The sequence below is a fragment of the Ursus arctos genome, unplaced genomic scaffold (genome assembly GCF_023065955.2).
Source record: "Ursus arctos isolate Adak ecotype North America unplaced genomic scaffold, UrsArc2.0 scaffold_7, whole genome shotgun sequence".
NCBI lineage: Eukaryota > Metazoa > Chordata > Mammalia > Carnivora > Ursidae > Ursus > Ursus arctos.
In genome coordinates, this window is record NW_026623089.1 from 32,727,783 (window position 1) to 32,749,333 (window position 21,551).

General features: G+C 41.9%; 1 protein-coding gene across 6 annotated transcripts in view; it reads left to right on the forward strand.

Annotated features, from left to right (window-relative positions):
- Positions 1-21,551, forward strand: part of MYOF (myoferlin) — a 158,832-nt gene that overhangs the window by 74,952 nt on the left and 62,329 nt on the right. For 4 of the 6 annotated variants that reach the window (XM_057308896.1, XM_026481667.4, XM_057308897.1 and 1 more), the window contains exons 13-20: positions 1,207-1,310; positions 3,247-3,315; positions 3,417-3,460; positions 5,910-5,992; positions 8,044-8,082; positions 11,563-11,687; positions 12,853-12,969; positions 21,239-21,416. In XM_057308896.1, coding sequence (XP_057164879.1) covers positions 1,207-1,310; positions 3,247-3,315; positions 3,417-3,460; positions 5,910-5,992; positions 8,044-8,082; positions 11,563-11,687; positions 12,853-12,969; positions 21,239-21,416 — 759 coding nt within the window. The remainder of the gene's footprint in view (positions 1-1,206; positions 1,311-3,246; positions 3,316-3,416; positions 3,461-5,909; positions 5,993-8,043; positions 8,083-11,562; positions 11,688-12,852; positions 12,970-21,238; positions 21,417-21,551) is intronic. The other 2 variants (XM_057308899.1, XM_057308901.1) reach the window with 1 other exon arrangement.

Genomic DNA, 21,551 nt, shown 5'->3' on the forward strand with positions numbered 1-21,551 from the left:
TGAAGGCCTTCAGGGGCTTCTTTTCATTCATTCTGGCCCCAGGGAAGCCACCTGGGCAGGTTAATGGGGCAGCCAGCTGGTCACGGATCCATGTTCCTTATTAAACCTTTGGTCCATCCTGCTCCGTCTCTTCCGTCCTCAGTGTTCTACATCTTCTCCTTATTCTAGAGGACACTGAAGAGAGGCCAGCAGGCAGCACTTCCAACTCCTTTCAACCCAAGGGAACATAGGAAATTTTGGAAACAAATAAGTGTGTTTGTTATTAAATTATTAAAAATGGCTGAGCAGAGGGTCGTTAAGTGCCAGTAACTAGTAATCTGTCGATACTGTGTTATGAGGTACATATAACAAGAAATTGGATGCATTTAAGACAATCAGTTACTGTGATTTTACTCGTAGAGACTAGTCCAGACATTCCTATGTCATTGCAGGGGACCCAGTGTTCTTCTGCCCTGCCCAGTGTGTGCTTCCTGCTGGGCCCTGGGACATGGGACCCCTCTCCCAGACCCCAGGAGACAGCACTCTGTCTACAGGCCATGGATCTCTTCAGGATTTGCTACTTTCCCTGGGAACCCGCTCCCTCTCTTGTTTAGCACCCTATAACACTTCCCTCGTCTCTCCTCAGAAATATCTTAAATGAAGTAAATACATTAAACCTCACATTATACTGCCTATGCAGACCAGTTTAATTGACCCCATTCACTTCTGAGTTTGTTAAAACAGAGAGAGATGCTGTTTATAGTTGCTTAAATGTTATTTATGATTATGTTGTTTGTGATTATGCCACGGTTCCTTGAATTTCTCTGGAAACAAATCAGACTAAGCTTATATCATTTTGACCTAAAGCACCTTTTCCAAGTTGAAACCAGGCTGAGTTTTTGAATTACCTCTTACCCTATTTGGATGGACTTTCTTTCTACTCTACGTTTTGCCTCAAGAAATGACTGATTTTCAGTATAATAATTTATTGGTTTATTTTTCAACATGATCTTGTTTGTTTGTTTTTTGACTTTGTGGGGAGAACACCTTCCTCAGCTAAGACAGGATTTCTGCAGTACAATGCTATTAGTGCTTGCCACTTTTTAGAACAATTCTTGTTGCAACTGTTTTCATGTATAGGAGAAAAACTTTAATTTTGCTGAGTGATTTCTATCCTTTTTAAGAAAATCAAGTGTAATTTCTGCTGTGTGACATGTTACTTTCCAGTGGATGATGCCTTCTCACAGACGGTAAAGGAAATATTTGGAGGCAATGCAGATAAAAAAAACCTCGTGGATCCTTTTGTAGAAGTTTCCTTTGCTGGAAAAAAGGTTTGTATGTGATCTAAATGCAGACGCCTCTAGATATAAATATTTAAACCGTTGTGCTTTCCTTGGAGTGAATTCCTGTTTACTCTTTTTTAAAGTAGCCCCCTGATGATCTGGGAGGTCTGCACGAACGTAGATTATCTGAGTTGGAACATGTAGACTTCTCCACGGCTTTATTTTGGAGTGGAAAGTATGCAGGATTCAAATGAGAAAAGTTGATCTTTTGAAAGAGTAGAACAGGAAAACTATGACTAAATTATTTGGATTACCTCTCAGGTCCAAGCATTGTCTTGATCTAAGGCAAGCTCCCCCACTGGCAAAATGATCCCTGGTAAATAAATGTAGACTACGGCCCCCCAACGCCCAGCAGCCCACTCCCTTCATGTTTCTCACTTCCGAGTCCCCAGCGAGCTGCCGAAACTGGAGAGCAGGCAGGGGAGCCCCATCTCAGTCTGCTGGGAAGAGCCAGGGGACTCTTGGTGCAGGCACATCTGTAAACACCACTTTTACCCACAAAGATGTTAAAGATGGGAGAGCAGGATTCTGCAGTAGAATAGCAATGCCCATGGACAGTTGTAGGGATGAAGATCTAGCATCTTCCGTATAGTTGAACCATGTACTTTGAAAGCAAGATTTGCCAAACCCCACACCTATGGCCCAGGTGTCATTTCCTAAGAGAATTGGTGGTGGGGGAGGGGTGGAGAAGCCCTCCATTCTGGAGTGAGATTTAAATTCAGACTTTAGCCCACTCCAGAGGCAGTTAAGGCAAATTCCTCAACCTCCCGGTGTCAATTTCCTGAACTATAAATCAGGATGATACTACTCTCATAGGATTATTAATAAGGGTTAATTAATTAGAGAAGTAATTATTGTGAGCCTACTAAATACCGATAGTGCCCCATATGCTGGGGATAGGGGAAGTCAGCAAGGTAGTCATTGTTTTCCTGGGGCTCCCTTTGTAGTAGAAGGGACAGCAGTTAGCAAGCAGATAAGTAATTTAATGATTTCAGATAGTGCCCAGTCCTATGCAGAAAACAGAGCCGGGGACAAGAAGTGATTGGTACAAAGGGTTGGGGGGGGGGGTTTCCCTAGGTTATCAGATGGGACTTCTTTGAGGAAGGGACACTGGAGCAGACCCGGATGATGTGAGGTCTGGGAGGGAGAGGGCCAGGGGCTTCCAGGCAGAGAGACGAGCAGACATAAAGGCCCCAAGGGGAGGACACATTTGCAGTGAAAGAATCTCCATGTGGCTGTAGGACAACGAGCCAGGGGAAGCGATGAGATGAAGTCAGATTTGGGGTGGGGGGAGATGGGCAGGCAGGGTTTTACCAGCCAGAGTAGGGTCTGGACTTTATTCTGACGTGCTTGGAGAGCTCACTGAGACTGCTACACAGGGTGCCGTGAAAGTAAGGAGGCAGGAGAGGACGTATGCATCAGACAGGAGCCCACGACAGGTGGCGGGGGGGTGGGGGTCAGCATCTGCGCAAAGCTGGGGTGTCAGGATTTACTAGCGGATTGCGTTGAGGCATGTGAGGGGGAGAGAGATGTGGCTGACCGGTTTTGACAGGAGCTGGTTTGGGAAGCAGGGAGCAGGGCTGGTGGGCAGGATCCAAAGATCTGTGTGCACACATTAACGAAGAGCTGCTGCTTAGACATCTGTGATAAGTGCTCAATAAACATTAACTCTTACACCATTTCGCTAATCCAAAATTAGAAATCTGGCGATTGAAAACTAACTTTTAGTGCATAGAAGGAGCAAAGATTAATACTAAACCCACATTATATTTTCCAAATAGTTAGAAGAGAAATAAACTTTAACCAGGCTACTAAGTATATAACTGGTAAGTACGCTGCTGGAGTCATAACCTAGGATGCCTATGTTGTGAACTTATGGAAATTAGAATCTTGACTGCTTAGTTTTGTTTTGATGATTTTACAGGTTTGCACAAATATAATTGAGAAAAATGCAAACCCTGAGTGGAATCAAGTCGTTAATCTTCAGATCAAGGTTTGACTGTTTTTTTTCTTTCAGAAAAAGTAAGACTACCTACTTTAATACTTACTGAATAAGTTGAGAAATAACTACCTTGTTCTGTTTCTTTTTAACAGTTTCCTTCAATGTGTGAAAAAATAAAACTAACAGTATATGACTGGTGAGTTAAAAAATAAACTTGTGTCTAATTCACAATTAAAGAATTAAATGTTTGGATGTTGAGGAATGGTACTCTAGTTGGGCTCTTACTTCTCAGTCTGTTTCTTTTTCTTCCAAAGGGAGGTGATAAATTGCTCCTGGAATCAGGTGTTGTCTTAAAAAAAAAAAAATTAATAGTGGTATTGTTGCAGAAACGCTTTGTGTATCTTGGTTCAATTGCTCATAAACAAAAGAAGGGAAAATGATCTGAAATTGCCCCGAGATAAGAAATCAAGGATTTAAATAGCATTTAGGCTGTCCAAAATAGACTTCAGAAATGGAGTAAACCACTTCTTGGGAAGAATCACCAAAATGTTCCGACAGCTATTCTGTTACGTTTAGAAAGGAAGACAGACAAAGCTACCTATCTGATTGAACGCAAAGAAAATTCATTGAAAGTTTCTGATGGAATTTTAACGAGACCATCCTCCCTCCTAGTGAGGACGGCTATTAGAAGGCCTTTCTTGTGTAATGTTCTAGTTGGATGAGGCTTTCAGTTGGCAGTCCTTAACTCCTTGAGAGTGCACACGGCAACTACCGTCCTCCTCCTCCTCCTCAGCGTTTATTCTGGTGTTAGCTACCTTTTTTTGAGCACTAGTAAGTGCTGTGCCACGTGCCTTAACCGCAGTGTCCCACTTGGTCTTTAGAGTGACGCTATGGGTTAGAGACTATTCATTCATTTTACAGATGAAGATACTAGGACTCAGAGAGGTCAGGTAACTTGCTCACAGTCACTCAGACAGTTAGAGACAGTTGGGCCCCCATCCAGTCTGCCTGTCTCCAGGGTCTTACCTTTGGCAGAACGTATCTGGCTCTTGTGTTAGCACCCTCTTGGTACTATGGCAACGGGGCACTTTGGAAGGAGGATAGTAAGTCTCATTTTGTTCCATGACCGCATCACTGTTTATTGAGGGTCATGGAGGGGTCGTGAGGACAAAAAACCCCTTCCAGTGGTGTCAGCTTGATTTAAGCACTTGAGACCCTCGGGCAACATTCTGAAGGAGCTCCATGGTCTCAGGAACCCTCGGGAATGTGGATGTGGGCCTATGTAGTTGAGGGGACTACTCTGGCTTAGCTTTGCAGTGAGTTGATTGTGGATTGAGCCATCCCAGACTTGCCTGTGGTCACTACAAATGTGGTTACTTTCTGACCTAGTCTGCCCTCTCCAAAGCAATAGTGTAGCCCCAGATACATAGAGAGGCCCTATTTAAGGAATCCTTGGATCCAAATCTTAGGTTACATACCCTGACGGGAAGCTAAGAGGCCCTGTTTAAGGAATCCTTGGATCCAAATCTTAGGTTACATACAACTGACGGGAAGCTAAGAATTCTTTAATGTAGTCTAGGTCCTTTTGGATGAACAGAGAAGACTCAAGACCCATGCATGTGACTTAATATACTTAAACAATTTTTTCTCATGCACTCTGTTTCATTAGTCACTTTCTTTAATCTAATATTATTATACTCTACAATGTATAATATACGTAACATGGGATATTACTATAATACAGCATAATAATATTACACTGTAGTATCATCTTTCCCCCAAATACTGAACCTTTCCTCTCCCCCATGGAGTCTTAGATTTCCGACTGGGTATACCACTGTACAGAATAAAGAAGAGGATGAATTAAGCAGAGAGATGTTATTAATAGAAACCTTATTTTTTATACCTACTATTTGCCCAGCCAGAGACCACTTCATGGGTTAGACTTGCAAACTCTGTGATATCCGTGGGAAGATTAATACAGTTGTATATTCTCGTAATGGGAATACTTGTCCCTACCGTACAGGTACGATTTAGGTTCTAGGTGAGCAACTGTCCTCGGCTGCCCTGCATGTGTGTTACACAGTAGGTGCTTGAATTGGAACAGGATTTTTCTCCTCTAAGGACCCTTAGATACAGCCCAGTGTAGTCATTAAACCGTCAGAGTAATTAGTATGAACATGATAAAATAAGATACATGCACTTATCCTGTGTAATGTGATTATATTACACTTATTATACAATGCATCTGTAGTGGATTCATTCATTTTATGGCAGTGGTATTGACTGACTATTGGCAAATCCCTTGACCTCTGTGTACAAACCTTAGTTTCCACAGCTGAAGTGAATTATCCGATTGATGTTTCTCAGTGGGTGATTGGAGGGCCGTCTGTATCAGAAGAAGTTGGGGTATATACTTGTGTAAACGCAGATTCTTGTTCTCCACTCCTGCCTTTATTAAATTAAAAGCTTGGCGAGGAGAGGAGAGCTGGGGTTTCCATCTGATTCGTAAAGTACAGTAAAGCTTGAGGCCCACTGGGCAGGATGATTTCTGAGGTCTAGGGACTTTTCCAGCTCCACCTTAATATTGTCGAAGTGAAGAAATATATTCATAGGTAGAGGCCTTAACCTGTTCTTTCATGCAGGGACCGTCTTACTAAAAATGATGTCGTGGGAACAACCTATCTACACCTCTCTAAAATTGCTGCGTCTGGTGGGGAAGTGGAAGGTAAGCCACTCAGCAGAGCTGCAACAAGACAGGGGGCAGGATTTCTGAAGCAGGACGCGCTGAGTAGCCACCTGGCTATGGACTTGGTTTCTTAAAAGCCAAATGTGGTGAACCTAGTGAACTGTTCCGGTGATGTTTTGGTGATTACCAGAGCAGTTCATTCATAATTGATAATTGAGGCAACTAGCAGTTTGAAGACTTTGTTTTCTTGCTCCCATGCAAAGACTCTTCCCAGTAGCTATTTTATAAATTTTTGAGTGTCGATACAGACTGCTAGCACACCCTATTTTCTAGAGTGGCATTGACACCAGTCCACCCAAATATAAAATAATACTTCCTTCTCCACTGACTTCCCTAGCAGGAACAAGGATGTCAGGTAGCAATGAGCCGTATAATCTCCACTTCGCTAATAAGCATTGATAACAAATACACTTTCCTTTTCATTGTTCTCCATACTGAGAACTACTTGCCTATACCTGGCATTAGGATTCTGTGCATACACCAGAAATTGTAATAGGAAATGAAGGAGAAAAATGAAGATGGTAAGAGAAAAATATATAATGTTAACATATCAATAATATCAGCAGCTGATTTTTGTTACCAAAACAAGAATAAAAATTCTTATAATTGCCAAGATATTAAACACATTGAATAAATTATGTAAGAGAATTCAAGACAAAATATTGTCTTGAGAAACTCAAGTTTCCTCTCATCCTCATTTTGTTTAAATGGGAGCTTTACAGGTTTTTTTAGAAAATATATTTTTCCAAGCAATATATAGCATGAATAAGAACCTGGAAGATATTAGAGATATCATGAAGAAAATAGAGATCTCCTTTCTGAAGAAGAAAAAAAACCGCAATTAGAAATTCCAATAAAAACAAAATGCTGAAGAAAAAAAGATATAGTTCAGATATAAAGTCGTTTACAGCCATTATTTTAAGCAAATGTTAGAAACAAAGATCCCTTCAGCACGTCCTCTGCTGAGTGGCAAAGGGGACCACACGATTGGAGCTGTAACAAAAGAAATGTAATCACAACTCTTTCCTCTGCAAAGACAGTATGTATAATGGCTGCTACAGTGTTAGCACTACTAATGGTTTTTTTTTTTCTTATACCCTATAGCCAAAGCTCTGAACAGAATATAAATGTTATTGCCCATTGCAATGTAAAAGTACAAAAGATAGAGACTAGAAGTGGAGGAAGGAAGGGGAGAGGAGGAAGGGTAGGCATGCTGGTAGCCTCTTCTTATAAAGTAAGGAACCCAGACAGAAAGACTAGTTCAAATCATAATGGTAACCAATAGAGTACTTAACTCATACCAAAACTGTGTGGGCAAGGGAGCGTCAAAATGAGTTAAATCCATTTATCATTAGCAAGAAGTCATTCAATAATTACCTGGAGGTAATTATTCGAGACCTATCAGTATAAGCATTTTTCTTAGTGATTCAGCAGTAACATCCAGAAGCACTAAAACTGGAAACTGTTACATGCAATTTTCTGCCTTGTCTCTGAGGCCTTCTCTCTCCTTGCAGACCCTGCAGACAGTCTGACAAGGGTCTCACAATGACAAAAGGCAGCAGGCATCCCCCCCACACACACACAAAATAAAGAAACAGATAATGTACCATAAACTACAAGCCCTTACCGGCAAAGCCTCAGACTAAATTAACTGGGATTTTCTGGCCTTGGTCCCAATTAAGTCAGACACAAGACAAGTGCATCTTTTATGAGAAACATGAAATGTTGGTAACTTCACCAGGCCTCTTTTGGTGGCGAGAAGCTCGCTGTTCTCAGATGCCTTAGGGCTGAAGAGATTTGAGTTATTTAATATGTGGTGGTCCTGCCAGTTGCCCCAAAGGTGTGAGCCATTTTGCATTTAACCTTGAGTTTTGTATAAATAACAAAATTTGTAATGTCACTTGGGTCTGAAAATGGGGTTTTTCTGGTGTCACTAAACCACTTACCTGCACTGGGTTTGATTAACTTTTTCAATGTTACAATGCCCATGTTTCTCTTGTTGTTTAACCAGTCATATTTTTACTATATAGATTTCTCATCTTCGGGATCTGGGGCTGCATCATATACAGGTTTATGCTTTGTAATTTTGCTATCTTCTAGATTTTGCTGTTTACTATTATCTTATTAAGATGTATCAATTGTCTTTAGAATTTTTTTTTTTTGACATTTTGCCGTCTCAGAATAGTTTTGCTGGAGTATTAATTTTTGTACTTATGCTGCGTGGTTGTCCTGCATGGCTGAGCTTAACACAAACGTGCTCCTCAGGCTTTGCTGCCGTCTCACGTTTTCACCTAGATGCATACCGGCCTATTTGGTGTCACTGTAAGCAGCTGTTGGTGAGGGACACCTTGTCTGCCGTTGTTGTTTATATCCAGTAGGTAGAGATATGGGGCACTCAATCACTTGTTCAAAACGTATGCAGTAACTGCTCCTCACTTTGAACACGGATCTCTAGGTTGGAAGACACTAAATGATTGTACCTTGAAGGTCTTCATCTTCCAAATAGGGGGGATCATGATATGTCTTTTGGTTTGTACAGCACTGGCCATTCTTTGCAAGTTTGCTCAGTGGTCTCACATTTGACCCTCACAACTCTCCTATTATTATGGTTCCTCAAATACGTGAGGATCCTGAGGTTTACAGAAGTTTGTCATCTTTCAAGTTAGCATGGTGATCCCGGCCACGCTAATTACCCAGGGTTGTGGTGAGAGGGAAAAGAGATATTGGAAGTGAGAAAGCTTTCCAAATACAAAGCGCTATTGTCTGCCTTTGTGTTACTGGCGTGATGCCCCATTCATATTCATTTTTAAAAATCGATCTTTTTATCTTAGCATCAAACTTTATGTGAATATTCAGTAGTCCTTAAGTTTATAAGGAACTTGGCAGATGTGGTAATACTTCATGACTTCATGCATTTGTTCTGCCAATCAAAGAATATTTATGTGGTAACTCCCCATGGTAGAACCAGTCCTTAGTGTTTAGAGAACCACAATAAAATATGGTTGAATCCTTCCCCATCCACCAGCGGAATTTATAATGTCATCCAAAATAAGCAGCTATTTGAAGTTCAAAAATTAAAATGTAAAGTGATACCGTATAGAAATCCAACATGCAAAGGAGCCTCGGAGAGGCAAACGAAGTATGGAAAATATTGTTTGAAAAGTGGATCAGAGGAAAAGGTTGATGGCCAGGCTAAGGAATTTTTGTTCGTTGGAAGTTTGATGTCACAATTGTGCATAAAGTGGGTTAGGAAAATTTGGGGGCAGGAAGAGACTTAGCTTGTGAGACTCGGCTTTCCTGAGAGACAGTGCTGAGGGGTAAACACATAGAAGGAAGGCTCTCCATGCTACTGCATAACCAACAAGTCAAAGGGTTTAAAAACCCTAAAAAGATTTGCTTGGACAAAACGAATTAAGCTCTTGATATCATGATAACACGCAGGAAATCATTATTGACTATATGTGTCTTCATCCCTGGAAATTCTTAATGAAAAGCAAATACTCATGACAAACAACATCAGTCACCCATGGGAACTGGCTGGGGGTGCATGGGGCTTGACCAGATGGGTGGTGTACTGGAAGGTACCCTTGTCTGAATTATGAAACTCAAGATCTGGGCCTAAATCTGTCATCTTCATGGACCTTTGACAAGTCATGTCACTTCTGTGGGCTTCAATTTGCCCATCCATAATGTGCCGTGACTATGGTGTAAGAGTTTTACTGTCCATTCTTTCTTGAACATTCTGTGATTCAACTTCTGGAAGTGACTTCCTTTTCTCACTATGGATCTATGCTTTAGTTTCTCACAACAGATATTCTAGTACAAGGAAAGAAATCTAAACCCTATTAATTATTAATAATTAATCAGTCAACTTTGTCATGTTCCATATGGCGGAGTAGATAAAACCAAACCAATTCATATGTCCAGATATAATAGTCATTTATTTCATTCTGCTCATTTGGTAACATGGTAGCACGATCCAGAGAAATCTCTGTTGGAAAAATTCTTGGTCCCTATTTGGGTTTCACAAGAAATTTCCAGACAGGCATGAAATATGGCCCTCCAGGGTGTTACCAAATCTCACTCTTAGGCTGTCAGTTATCACTTTCCTACATCTTAATTTAACTTTTTCTTTTCTCTTGCTTTCTTCACTGAGATTGCTGTTCAACTAATTTCTGCTGGGGTGCATGGTTCCTACCTCATCTCAAAAGTGCCCAAGCTCATTTACACATGTATAAGAGCCTCAAATAAAAAGAAATTGCAAAAAAAAGAAACATACTTATATACAGTTTGGTCAGCTGTTCACTAATGGGCATTCTGCTCACCTGTCACATTTATCTTTCTCCCTTACATTTAAGCATAGTGTTGGAAAGGGCCATAGAGATGATGTAGTTAATTTCTCATCCATAGGGGAATTGTCTTGATGATAATCCTGAAAGTCTTGGCCTCAACATTTCCTCTGTCCCCAGTGCAGTCTGTCCCATTGTTTGACACCTCTAATTGATAGAAAGATCTTCCTTATATTGAGTGAAACAAAGAATGCCTCCTTGTAGCACCCCTCAGTGGTCCTTAGCTTTGCTTTTGGAAACAAGTTCATCCTTTTTCCATGTGGGAGCATTCAGGTGGTTGGAGGCAGACGTTATATTTTCCCATCTTCACCCACAATCTCCCTTTGACTCCACTATTTCTTTACATTGCCCTCATTTCCCCTCATTGCACTGGGGAGCACTTTTGCTAAGACAAGGTAGCAGAAATATGGAGCATATTGGATATTCACCAGAGGGAGAACGTTATGAATGGGAACTTTATGTTGCTTAAAAATATTATATGGTCATAACCATAGGCAGACAGTTCATCGTTATGTATGAAAATTTTAAATGTCTTGTATTTTTTTTTAAAGATTTTATTTATTTATTTGGCAGAGAGAGACAGCCAGCGAGAGAGGGAACACAAGCAGGGGGAGTAGGAGAGGAAGAAGCAGGCTCCCAGCAGAAGAGCCTGATGTGGGGCTCGATCCCATAACACTGGGATCACGCCCTGAGCCGAAGGCAGACGCTTAACGACTGAGCCACCCAGGCGCCCCAAATGTCTTGTATTTTTAATAGCATGTGCCATGTTTATACTAACTACTTTAGACTAAGTGGCATTTTTTGGGAAAAATACAGTTAATCTGATATACATCATTTAAGTGACTTCCCCAAACTGTATAATCTTTTACCCCAATTACCAATGACACATTTAATTCAATGCCACTTATAAACTTGCAAAAAATGTGAAGATCAACTTGTCTTATTATTCTTTCATTTGAATAACATTCTCTTTCTGTAATAAGTTTACCTGAACTACCCCAAAAATGTTTTTTATTTAATATTTTATAGCAATAAGAAAAGGGGGAATACGGCAAGTCTCACAGTGCTTATCATTTGTGCTAATACAACTAACTCACAAATTAGAGGAAAATACTCTCACTCAGCGAACTAATAACTAATATTTATTTTAATAGATTGAGTGTTAAAAACCTAAAATGTAATAATGATGTTATCTCTCAGCAAATACAGGAGAAACAGAGGTGGGCTTTGTTCCAACATTTGGACCTTGTTACCTGAACCTTTACGGAAGCCCCAGAGAGTACACGGGATTCCCAGACCCCTATGATGAGCTAAATACTGGAAAGGTTAGTTTCTCATTTAAGGTTTGTTATTAATGAACACCAATTAATGTGATTCTTTCTTATAATGGTTATAATTAAGTCTCATATCTAGGGGACACACACACACACACACACACACAAATACACACATAGATCCGACATGTGACTGATCAAGGTTGAAAGACAGAAGTCCCATGCTCCTCAAGTCTTTGAACATAAGGTTAGGAGAGGATCCTGGAGGCCAGCTGATTTGGCAATTACGAATGCATGGCATGGCCATTGCCCTGGTCCTGCAGTTAGGGCACATGTCCATGATCAGTGCTGGCTCTTTCCTAATAAGCAAATGTGTGTTGCCTCAGAATTCTGTTCCACACTGTGTTCTAGGAATATGCCAAATGATTGGAGGTGACATGCCTGAAGAAACTGTTCACTATCCCCAATCCAATCCAACATCTTCCTTTTATAGATAAGGATATGGAGGCCCAGAGATGGGAAATGCTCTGTCCAGCACGTTAGAAGTAATGTCTTTGAGTCAGTTCTCAAGGCCCAAGAAAGGGACTGGGGTAGAGAGAAAGTCCTGAGGAGAGCTGGGCTAAAGGACTGACTGTGGAGGTGGAAGCCTTCCCTTACTCTCCAGAAAATTCTATTGCCAGCACTGCTAGGTATAGAGGGAGGAGTATCCGCTCTTCATCCTCATGCTCAGCCGCACCCAGAACATCTTCCTCTTTTATTTCCTGGCTACTCTGAGACTTGCCCTGGTTGCCAGCATGACAGCCTTCCCTTCCTGAAAAGAGGAGAGAAGGAGCCAAGTTATGCAGATAAATGCAGCACTGCTGTACTAAGGTAGGGTGAGGGAGACTTTGAGTACCTTCTACTCCCACCCCCAGCCTCCAGAAACCCCTTCAGGATTTAGAGCATGGCTTGAAAGCCTCTGACCTCAGTCATGGCTAAGATCCCTTTCAACCCTGGCTCCCCTGGGTCGCTTTGGGATCCTTCCTGAAGTCACTGGCTTTTCTTTCAGAAACCAGAGACCCAAATCCAACTGAGAGAGTTACTGGCTGACCGATTTTGGAGGTTAGGGCCATGGGAAGGAAACACGAAGTTGTAGCTGGATGAGCCTGACTAGAGAAAGAGTTCTTTTTGCTATTGTTCATACCTAGAGGAATAATCCTGTGTTGTTGCCTTTCAGGGGGAAGGAGTTGCCTACAGAGGCAGAATCTTGGTTGAATTAAGCACTTTTCTTGAAAAGACACCACCAGACAAAAAGCTTGAGCCCATTTCAAATGATGATCTGCTTGTTGTGGAGGTAAGTGTTGGAGTGTGGATGATGCTTGGTATGGAAGAGGGTATGTTAGAGGACTGGTGGCGGGATGGCTCTTACTGGCCTGCCTCAGCAAGTGGGGACATCCAGGAACTGAAGGGTCAGCTATGACGGAGTTGGAGAGAGACCGAGTCAGAACAAGGACCTCTTGATCTAATTAGCACCCTCTTGATCTATCTAAACTGAGACTTGCTTCATTTTTTGTGCTGTTTGCTTCCTACTGAAAACTGGCAAGAGTAATGATATCCCCAAACTGAATGGCCTGTTTGCCGATTGGGATTGTTTGGTTGTGGGGAGGTGGCCGCAAGAGCCATCCCAAATGGTGTCGGTGCCACCACTAATCATTTCCACTTTCAGAAGGAGGCATATCTCAGACTTCCCAGCATGTGAGGGGATATTTATATTAATGCCCACATTACAACAGCTCTGAGCGCCATTCCTCCTGGAAGGCAGGAAGTCTTCCAACTTCACCTCCCCAACCATTTCTTCTTCTCTTTTTTTTAATCAGCTCTTTCCCCTCTATGGAGACAACTTAGGCATAACACCCATGATCCATATGGTAGAGAGCTACAGATGTAGTTTTTTCCTAGTAAATTCAAATGTCAGTGTTATTAACTCAAGGCAATAAATACCAAAAGAAGAATATTATTATCACGAAACTATTCAATGCCCCATTTTTTTTTTGTCTATGAGTTGACATCTACAGTACAGATTTGTTAACATATGTGATGGATAGCCCAGTATTAAATTAGCCCTGTCTCTTTTGCTCACTAAATCATTTCCAACACACCCTATACCATTATTATGGGTTTTTAAAAATAAATTATGCTAGTTTATTTGTATGTTCACTGTATAAGCTTAAGGTGCCCAGTTGTGTTGATGTGGTATATTTATATAAGACAGTATGATTTTTTTTCTTTATAAATGATTTTTTATTATATTGTGTTAGTCACCATACAGTACATCCCCGGATTCCGATGTAAAGTTCGATGCTTCATTAGCTGCATATAAGACAGTATGATTACCACTGTCGTGTTAGCTAACACTTCCGTCACGTCACATAATTATAATTTCTTTTTCATGGTCTTGGGAGATAAATCTCAAGAATTACCAAGTCTCTCTCCATCAGTCTACTCCTTATCCCCCTACCTATCCCCACTGATGTACAGACACATAAATAATACCATTTGTGACTTAAAATACCAGTGGTGCCATAATGCCATTCTTAGAGTTAACGTCAATGGTTTTGACTACTCTGGAGTTATCCCAGAGTTTCTGATGTGTGGTCCGGAGTGATTTTGCTGAGCTGAGATGCTGGTGGGTGCACCTAGCCAACCACCCAGTGTGTGTGTCCGGGAGAGAGAGGTTCTGTGCTTCTGTGTTCCTGACACAGTGCACAGCTCTTACTTAGGTCTGAAGGAGTTCCCCCCGCCCCCGCTCCATGTTTTCAGTTACTTTGTTACATTCCATGGAGGTGATGATAGAATACTGTGAATAATCTTGAATTTTAGGGCTTGCTACAATCTCAGGAACATCATCCTTGCAAATGATAAATCCGCCATAGCATAGTAATAAAAGGGGACCGTTGAAGACCTTGAGTGCTGGACTTATCCTGATTTTTCAAACCTTACTCATGCAGAATAGGTTGCAAATCAGGAAGTGTCTCTAGAAGAAGTGTATGCTACAGGCTCAAGCAATATAAGCTCATTTTGTTTTGGTTTTTTACTTGTTAGACACAGAGCCAGAAGCAGCAGGTTCCCCCAGTCAGTAAGGTCCTGGTCAGAGTCTTTCTCTCCACCCCACAGCACCGTCAGCTCTGAAGTCCAGGAATTGTAACAGATTTTAACAAATTTAGGAAAGTGGGGGAGAGGGTGCGTGGAAAAATGGAGCTGCTTACATGCCATTTGCTGTGAGGGTCATGCAAGAAAATGGCTAGAAACCACCCAAAGGCCTCCATGGACACAGCTGGTATGGCATGCGTGTTCTGGACTTGAGTTGTTACAGATCAGCTCTTGAGGATGCCAGCTGGAACTTGGGCTTAGGCAGAAATGCTGTCATGGGTTCTCACAGTTACAGTGCCTCTTTTGCTGTGTTCTATCACCAGAACACAATTTAAGTCCGTGATCCTTCCTTTTATTAGAAGCACTCATAATGGAGGAGGGAGGGAGAGGGATAGGAAGATGCTCGACAAAGTATGGCCACTAGAAGGCAAAACGGAATTAGGTTTTTTACTCCAAATAATTACATACAAACAAAGAAGCATAGGTCATAAATTTAATAAAAATAAAAGCAAAAAAAACCCAAAAAACAAAAAAAGAGGGGCGCCTGGGTGGCGCAGTCGTTAAGCGTCTGCCTTCGGCTCAGGGCGTGATCCCGGCATTATGGGATCGAGCCCCACATCAGGCTCCTCCGCTGGGAGCCTGCTTCTTCCTCTTCCACTCCCCCTGCTTGTGTTCCCTCTCTCGCTGGCTGTCTCTCTCTCTCTGTCAAATAAATGAATAAAATCTTTAAAAAAAAAAAAAAAAAAGAAAGAGTCAACAATATATAGTGTCTACAGTATATGTCAATCATATAAAAGAATGGCTTTTTAAAAACTGAAATAGAAAACAGTGTTAGTTTTCTTTGATCCAATAATTAAACCCAGACAGAAAAATGGCTTATGTCATAAATTTAATAAAAGCAAAAATGAAATCTCTACACCAAAATCCCAGTAACATTAAAAAGCAGGAGAGAAGCTGAGATTCTGAAGACGTAGTCACAGTTCAGGCAACCAGGAGCCTGGCAAGAGGGTGAGCTGAGCAGATTTGCATTAAGCACCAGGAGGGTTAATGAGAGCAGTCAGCCTAGGAGGTTGATCCTGACCCTTTTCCCATTTCCAAAGATCCCATGTTCCAAGTCCATGCAAGGAATGAAACTTCCAGTAGCGCTGAAGAGGGACACTTCCTTGCTATAAGATAATAGTACTAGTATTCGCTCTTTGACCCTGGTTCCTGACACTGAGCTCCTAAATCTCTGGGATTTCCTGGGTAGTAGGAGAGTCTTTTGTTCTAATGAGATGACTCATGGGCTCTTAGATTGAGGCTGTTCTTGAGAAAGACCAAGCCATGATTAGAAGCTTGGAACTTTCTGCCCCACCTCCCGTTCTCAAGAGAGGGGCTAGAAATTGAGTTAATGATTGATCAGACTTATGTGATGAAGCCTCCATAGAAATCCCAAAAATACAGGATTCAGAGAGCTTCTGAGTTGGTGAGCACATAAAGGTGTTGTGAGAGTGTTGTGCCTGAGACGGCTCGTCCTTTCCACATACACAGCTCTTCTACCTGGGTGTCCACCTGTAACCTTTATCATATCCTCTTATAATAAACCGGTAAACAGTAAGTAAACTGTTGTCCTGAGTTTTATGAGCTGCCCTAGCAAGTTAATCAAACCTGAGAGGAGGTCATGGGAACCTCCAATTTATAGACGACAGATCAGAACCTGGACTTTCAATTGGCATCTAAAGTGGGGGAAGGGCAGTCTTATGGGACTGAGCCCTTAATGTGTCTCCAGGTAGATAGTGTCAGAACTGACTTAAATTGTAGGACACCCAACTGGTGTCGCAGAATTGCTTGGTGTGGGAAAATCCCCCCACACGTCTGTGTCAAAAGTGTCGACAGTGTGGTAATCCTCTGAGAGTAAAGGAGGAACACAGGAGCGAGAGTGAATTTTTCCTATTCAGTTGCCAAAGAGCCCCGAGCTGTCCCACCTCCTTAGAACCAAACCTGGACTGTTGCTCCAGTCAAGAGACCCTCTGAGAGATGCAGGCTGGTAGAAGAAGATCAAGTGTTGCAATCCCAGCCCTATCCAGACACCTGCAGACTTCTGGAACCTCATCCTGGCCACTGAAGCACCCCATTGTTTTGTCTCCATCATCTGAGATCTGTTCCTAGACAACCTCCTTCCTACTCCTTCCCAGTCTTTTTGCGTGGGACCTGACTTACTTCGGGAGTATTTTATGAACATGCATTCTGTCTTCTATTCAATTAGAACCTCCTTGAGTTCTCCCATTAGTCTGGCCTCCGTAAGTGCTCAATATATATTGCTTGAAATGGCACATTCAGATTCTCCCACCAGCTCCACCAGTGGTCAGCCATCTTTAGTAAACAGACCAAAGGTGGCAAGTAGGGCAGTTTTCTTTGGCACAGTCTCCTTGTCACTGACCCTTAATGTCCCATGCCTAGTGGTCGCACAGCCACTTTTAAGAGCTGTTAACTTGTTACCTCTTCTCAGTATTCTGCTTAACAAAAATTTCCCCCTTCCCCAAATTTACTCCTGAAACTCTACCCTATCCCACCTCCCTCTACAACATGCACTGGTCTTTGATGATTAGAAAGAGAGCCCCAAGGCCCTACAGAGTCAAAGAAACATCCATCGTTGTTCAATAGATTATAATTTACATTCTTTAACTTCCCTGTTTTTAGCAGTTTTGCCCCAAGATTACTCAGGGAACGAAAACTGGGGCTCCAGACTTCTCTAAACCCTGTTGATTGTTCCTACTTCTCTCCACCTCTTGGAGCCCAGAAGGCACAGGGGAAGTGGGAAAGGGCTGGGGGAAGGCCGAATTCTCAGCTGCACTAGTCCAGAGCCTGGCTTTGGGGTGGGTGAACAGATAGTAGATCACCTGCCCTTGTGGAGTTTGGACCTGCGAAGTGGTCCAAGGCGCTGCCCCGTCTGGGGCGGCTTGCTCACAGTGTGTGCCGGGCTGTTGGCAGGTGTGGTGATGGCCAGAACCCAGATTACTATCTTAGAGCTCAAACTCTCCAGGGTGAGTTGAGGGTCCTATCAGGGCTTCTGCGGGTGACTGCAAGCTCTGCTCAGGAAAATCCGGGGAGATCTAATGGAATCGTGGCCACATAGAGGTGTGCAAGGCAGTGTCAGCCCAGCCGGAAGTGGCATCCCCACCCCTTCCAGAGCCTCCCCAGGCACCTTCTCTCTTCTCTGCAGCCCCTGCATTAGCAGATGGCTCCAGCTTCAAAACTCATTGTTGTTTCTGGGCCCTGACTTAGCCCCAAATTACATTTCGTATTTTTGCTCTTTCCCTTCTCTTCTATCTTCACGGATGGTTTACAAAGAAGAAGCTATGCTGTATCTATAAGTTCTGACTAATACAAATTACTTCCTAGTGTCTAATTGTCACACAGTGTAAACCAAACCCAGACTTCCCATAGTATTCCTGAACCATGGATAGTTCAGGAGGATTAGGCGTACTACTTAGTGGGTAGTTAAGGGGACTCCTGACAAATGAGAAAAGTCTCCGACACCATGTCTCCCAGAGTGACAGTGGACTAATGAAAGGAAGATTTTAAGTTCACAGTGCTAGGCAGAGTCTCTGGGATGGGGGGCCCGGCTCTAAGTATATTTTAAAGCCCCTCCGGTGATTCAATATGCAGCTAAGATTTCAAACCAATGTTCTGGAAAGACTTTCAAAAAAAATTGAGACACTGAAGGATTTCTGATGAAATGCTATTGGAGGTTTCCATTATACCATGTCAAAAATTCCTTTAACCAAAATGGAGATTTCGCAATAGTGGAATGTCCTGGGGTTCTTCAAGACAACAAACTACAGTCACTGTCAGATGTTCTTAAAACAGTCCTCAAGAAGTTGAAAATAGAATTACCATGTGATCCAGAAATCTACTGCTGTGTATATACCCAAAAGAATTGAAAGCAGGGACTCAAATGGGTATTTGTATACCCGTGTTCATAGCAGCATTATTCATGATAACCAAAAGGTAGAAGGAATCCATTGATAGCAATCCATCGATAGATGACTGTAATCTGTACACACTGCTAAATTTATTACACAAAGATGCCATTAGAAGTGGCTCTAATGCCTTGGCAGCCTATATAAGCAAACCAGAACGTAAGCCTATGAATGCCTCAAGGTTAAGAAATCAAAACCAGGGGCGTCTGGGTGGCTCAGTCAGTCAAGCGTCTACCTTCAGCTCAGGTCTTGATTACCGAGTCCCGGGGTGGAGTCCTGCATCGGGCTGTCTGCTCAGTGGGGAGTCTGCTTCTCCCTCTCCCTCTGACCCTACCCCCTGCTCGTGCGCTCTCTCCCTCAAATAAATAAAATCTCAAAAAAGAAAGAAAACAAAAAGGCAACAAATAGCAAATAACCAATTAGGCTTTCCCAAATAATGTGCCCACTTAAGCTATAGCCAGTCAAATAATTCCCTTGTCTTCCTTCCCCATTTGCTCTATCAAAGTCTTTCCCCTGGGTCTTGCAGATGGAGCACTCTTAACCACTTCTGCTCTGTCACTGCCCCATCAAATATGTTTGCTCAAATAAAATCTTAAAAACTTTAATATACCTCAGTTTATCTTTTGGCAATATAGTGCAGAATTACTCAGTCTTAAAGAGGAAGGAAACTCTGACACATATGCAACAGCCTTGAGGACGTTACACTAAGTAAAATAAGCCAGTCACGAAAGGACAAATATTGTTTGATTCCACTTACATGAGATACCCAGAGTAGTCAACCTCATAGAAACAGAAACTAAGTGGGAATGGGGAGTTGGCGTTTAATGGGTACAGCGTTTCAATTTTGTAAGATAGAAGGACATCTGTGGATGGATGGTGGTGATGGTTGTTCAACAGTAGAATGACCCTGATGCCTCCAAACTGGACACTTAAACATGATTTAGTTGGTGAATTTTATGTTATGTGTGTTTTACCACAATTTAAGAAAAGAAGAAGGTTTTGAAATTATTGTCTAAGTACTTCTGTAAGTGAAAGAACACATTCTTATGCAAGGCAGAAGACCTACCCGTGATCGTGATTCATGTAATAGAATAAAGGCCATGTTATGAATGAATAACAAAAGAAAGGAAAATCAGTTAATAAATATCCTGCAGGGATCAAGTGATTTTTGTTAGCTTCCTGGAGGTGAAAAGTGTCATTCCTTTGCTACTTAGATTATGGTACACAAATTGGTAGCAAGGTAGGGATGCAGAAAAGCAAATCAACAACAGTCATCATATGCCGGTTTGATAGCAGCGTGGCCTCCAAATCTCAAATTGAAGGACTGCAGATCTGGGAGTTCCTTCTCTAAGGGTGTTCAAACTAAACTTGGTATGGTGAGAATTTGTCAAACAATTCGAGTATTATCCTTCCTTCATGGGTCTCCACGAGTTCTCTAGTGAAGCACGTAGCCAATGTGGCTACGCTATAGTAACCACTAGAGTCTCACCCCAAGCTAGGGCAAGTGTCTGCAGAGACCAGGTGCCAGTAGGGACCCGGAAAGGTTCTCGATGTGAACAATATTCCGTGGCAGAGTGCCTAGGACATAATGAAATACAGCAGTTTATAAACCATTATATGGCTCTGTTTGACTAAGGAAGGCAAGGTACCCAAAGACCAGTGGGGATATGATCCACAAAGAAGGAGAGATGCCATCTGAGCAAGGATTTGGGACAGGAGGTGGATTCAAGAGACTTGAAGACCCACATGAAGGAAGGCCTGAAGGGCTCACGGTCGTGTCTGCTAGGCTGAAAGATCCTCATTGTGGTCATTGTCGGCCCTGTGTTCAGCTCCCTCACACACATACACTCAGGAAGCCAGTAATTTTTTTAAAAAGGAAGGAAAAAACAACGTTTGATTTCTATTTCAGAAAACAGAAAAAAAAGTTCACCTAAATTCACTTATTTTTAAAACCTTACGGTAAAAATCTTTATTGTTTATAAAACTCTATTGTTTTTTATTAGAAAATTAGTACTTAAATAATTCAAACAATTAAAAAGGTAGAAGGTAAGGCTAGCCATAATCTCTTTACCTTCCCCAACATAACTGTTAACAATTTTATTTCTCTTCTTCCAGATTTCCTTCATGCATATGCCAATATTAAAATATTCAGTGGGTTCACCTAAAAATATCTTTTTTCCATGTTTGCACATATGGATGTACCTGTCTTTTTGTTAACTTTATTCCATTATACGGCTGTAACATAGTTTGCTTAACCAGTGACTTATTGATAGACATATGTATTGTTTTCATTTTTACTCTATTTCAGTCAACACTGCAGTGAACATCTTGGTACTTCTATCTTTGCCCACTTGAATGAGCACAAGAGAAACTGCTAGGTTTAAGAACATTTTCTACTGGCATATAATTCAATACCAATTATTAGGTTTAAAACTACACCTGCTAGAAACCCACATATGAATAAGAGCAAAACAAGTTTCACTGAGCCTCATGTCTGCTCATACTTTATAGAAATACCAGCGAAGGCGGAAGTATAGCCTGTCTGCCGTGTTCCATTCAGCCACCATGTTGCAAGATGTTGGCGAGGCCATTCAGTTTGAAGTCAGCATTGGGAACTATGGCAACAAATTTGACACGACTTGTAAGCCTTTGGCATCAACCACTCAGTACAGCTGTGCCGTATTCGATGGTAAGACTCCCTCTAACCATCTCTCCTTACATGTTTACAGTGGGTGCACCACAGGACTAGAAGCACCCGGCATATTCTCCCTTTGGCAGCCATTACATTCAGCATATGGTCTGTGGGAAGAAAAGGTTGAATGGG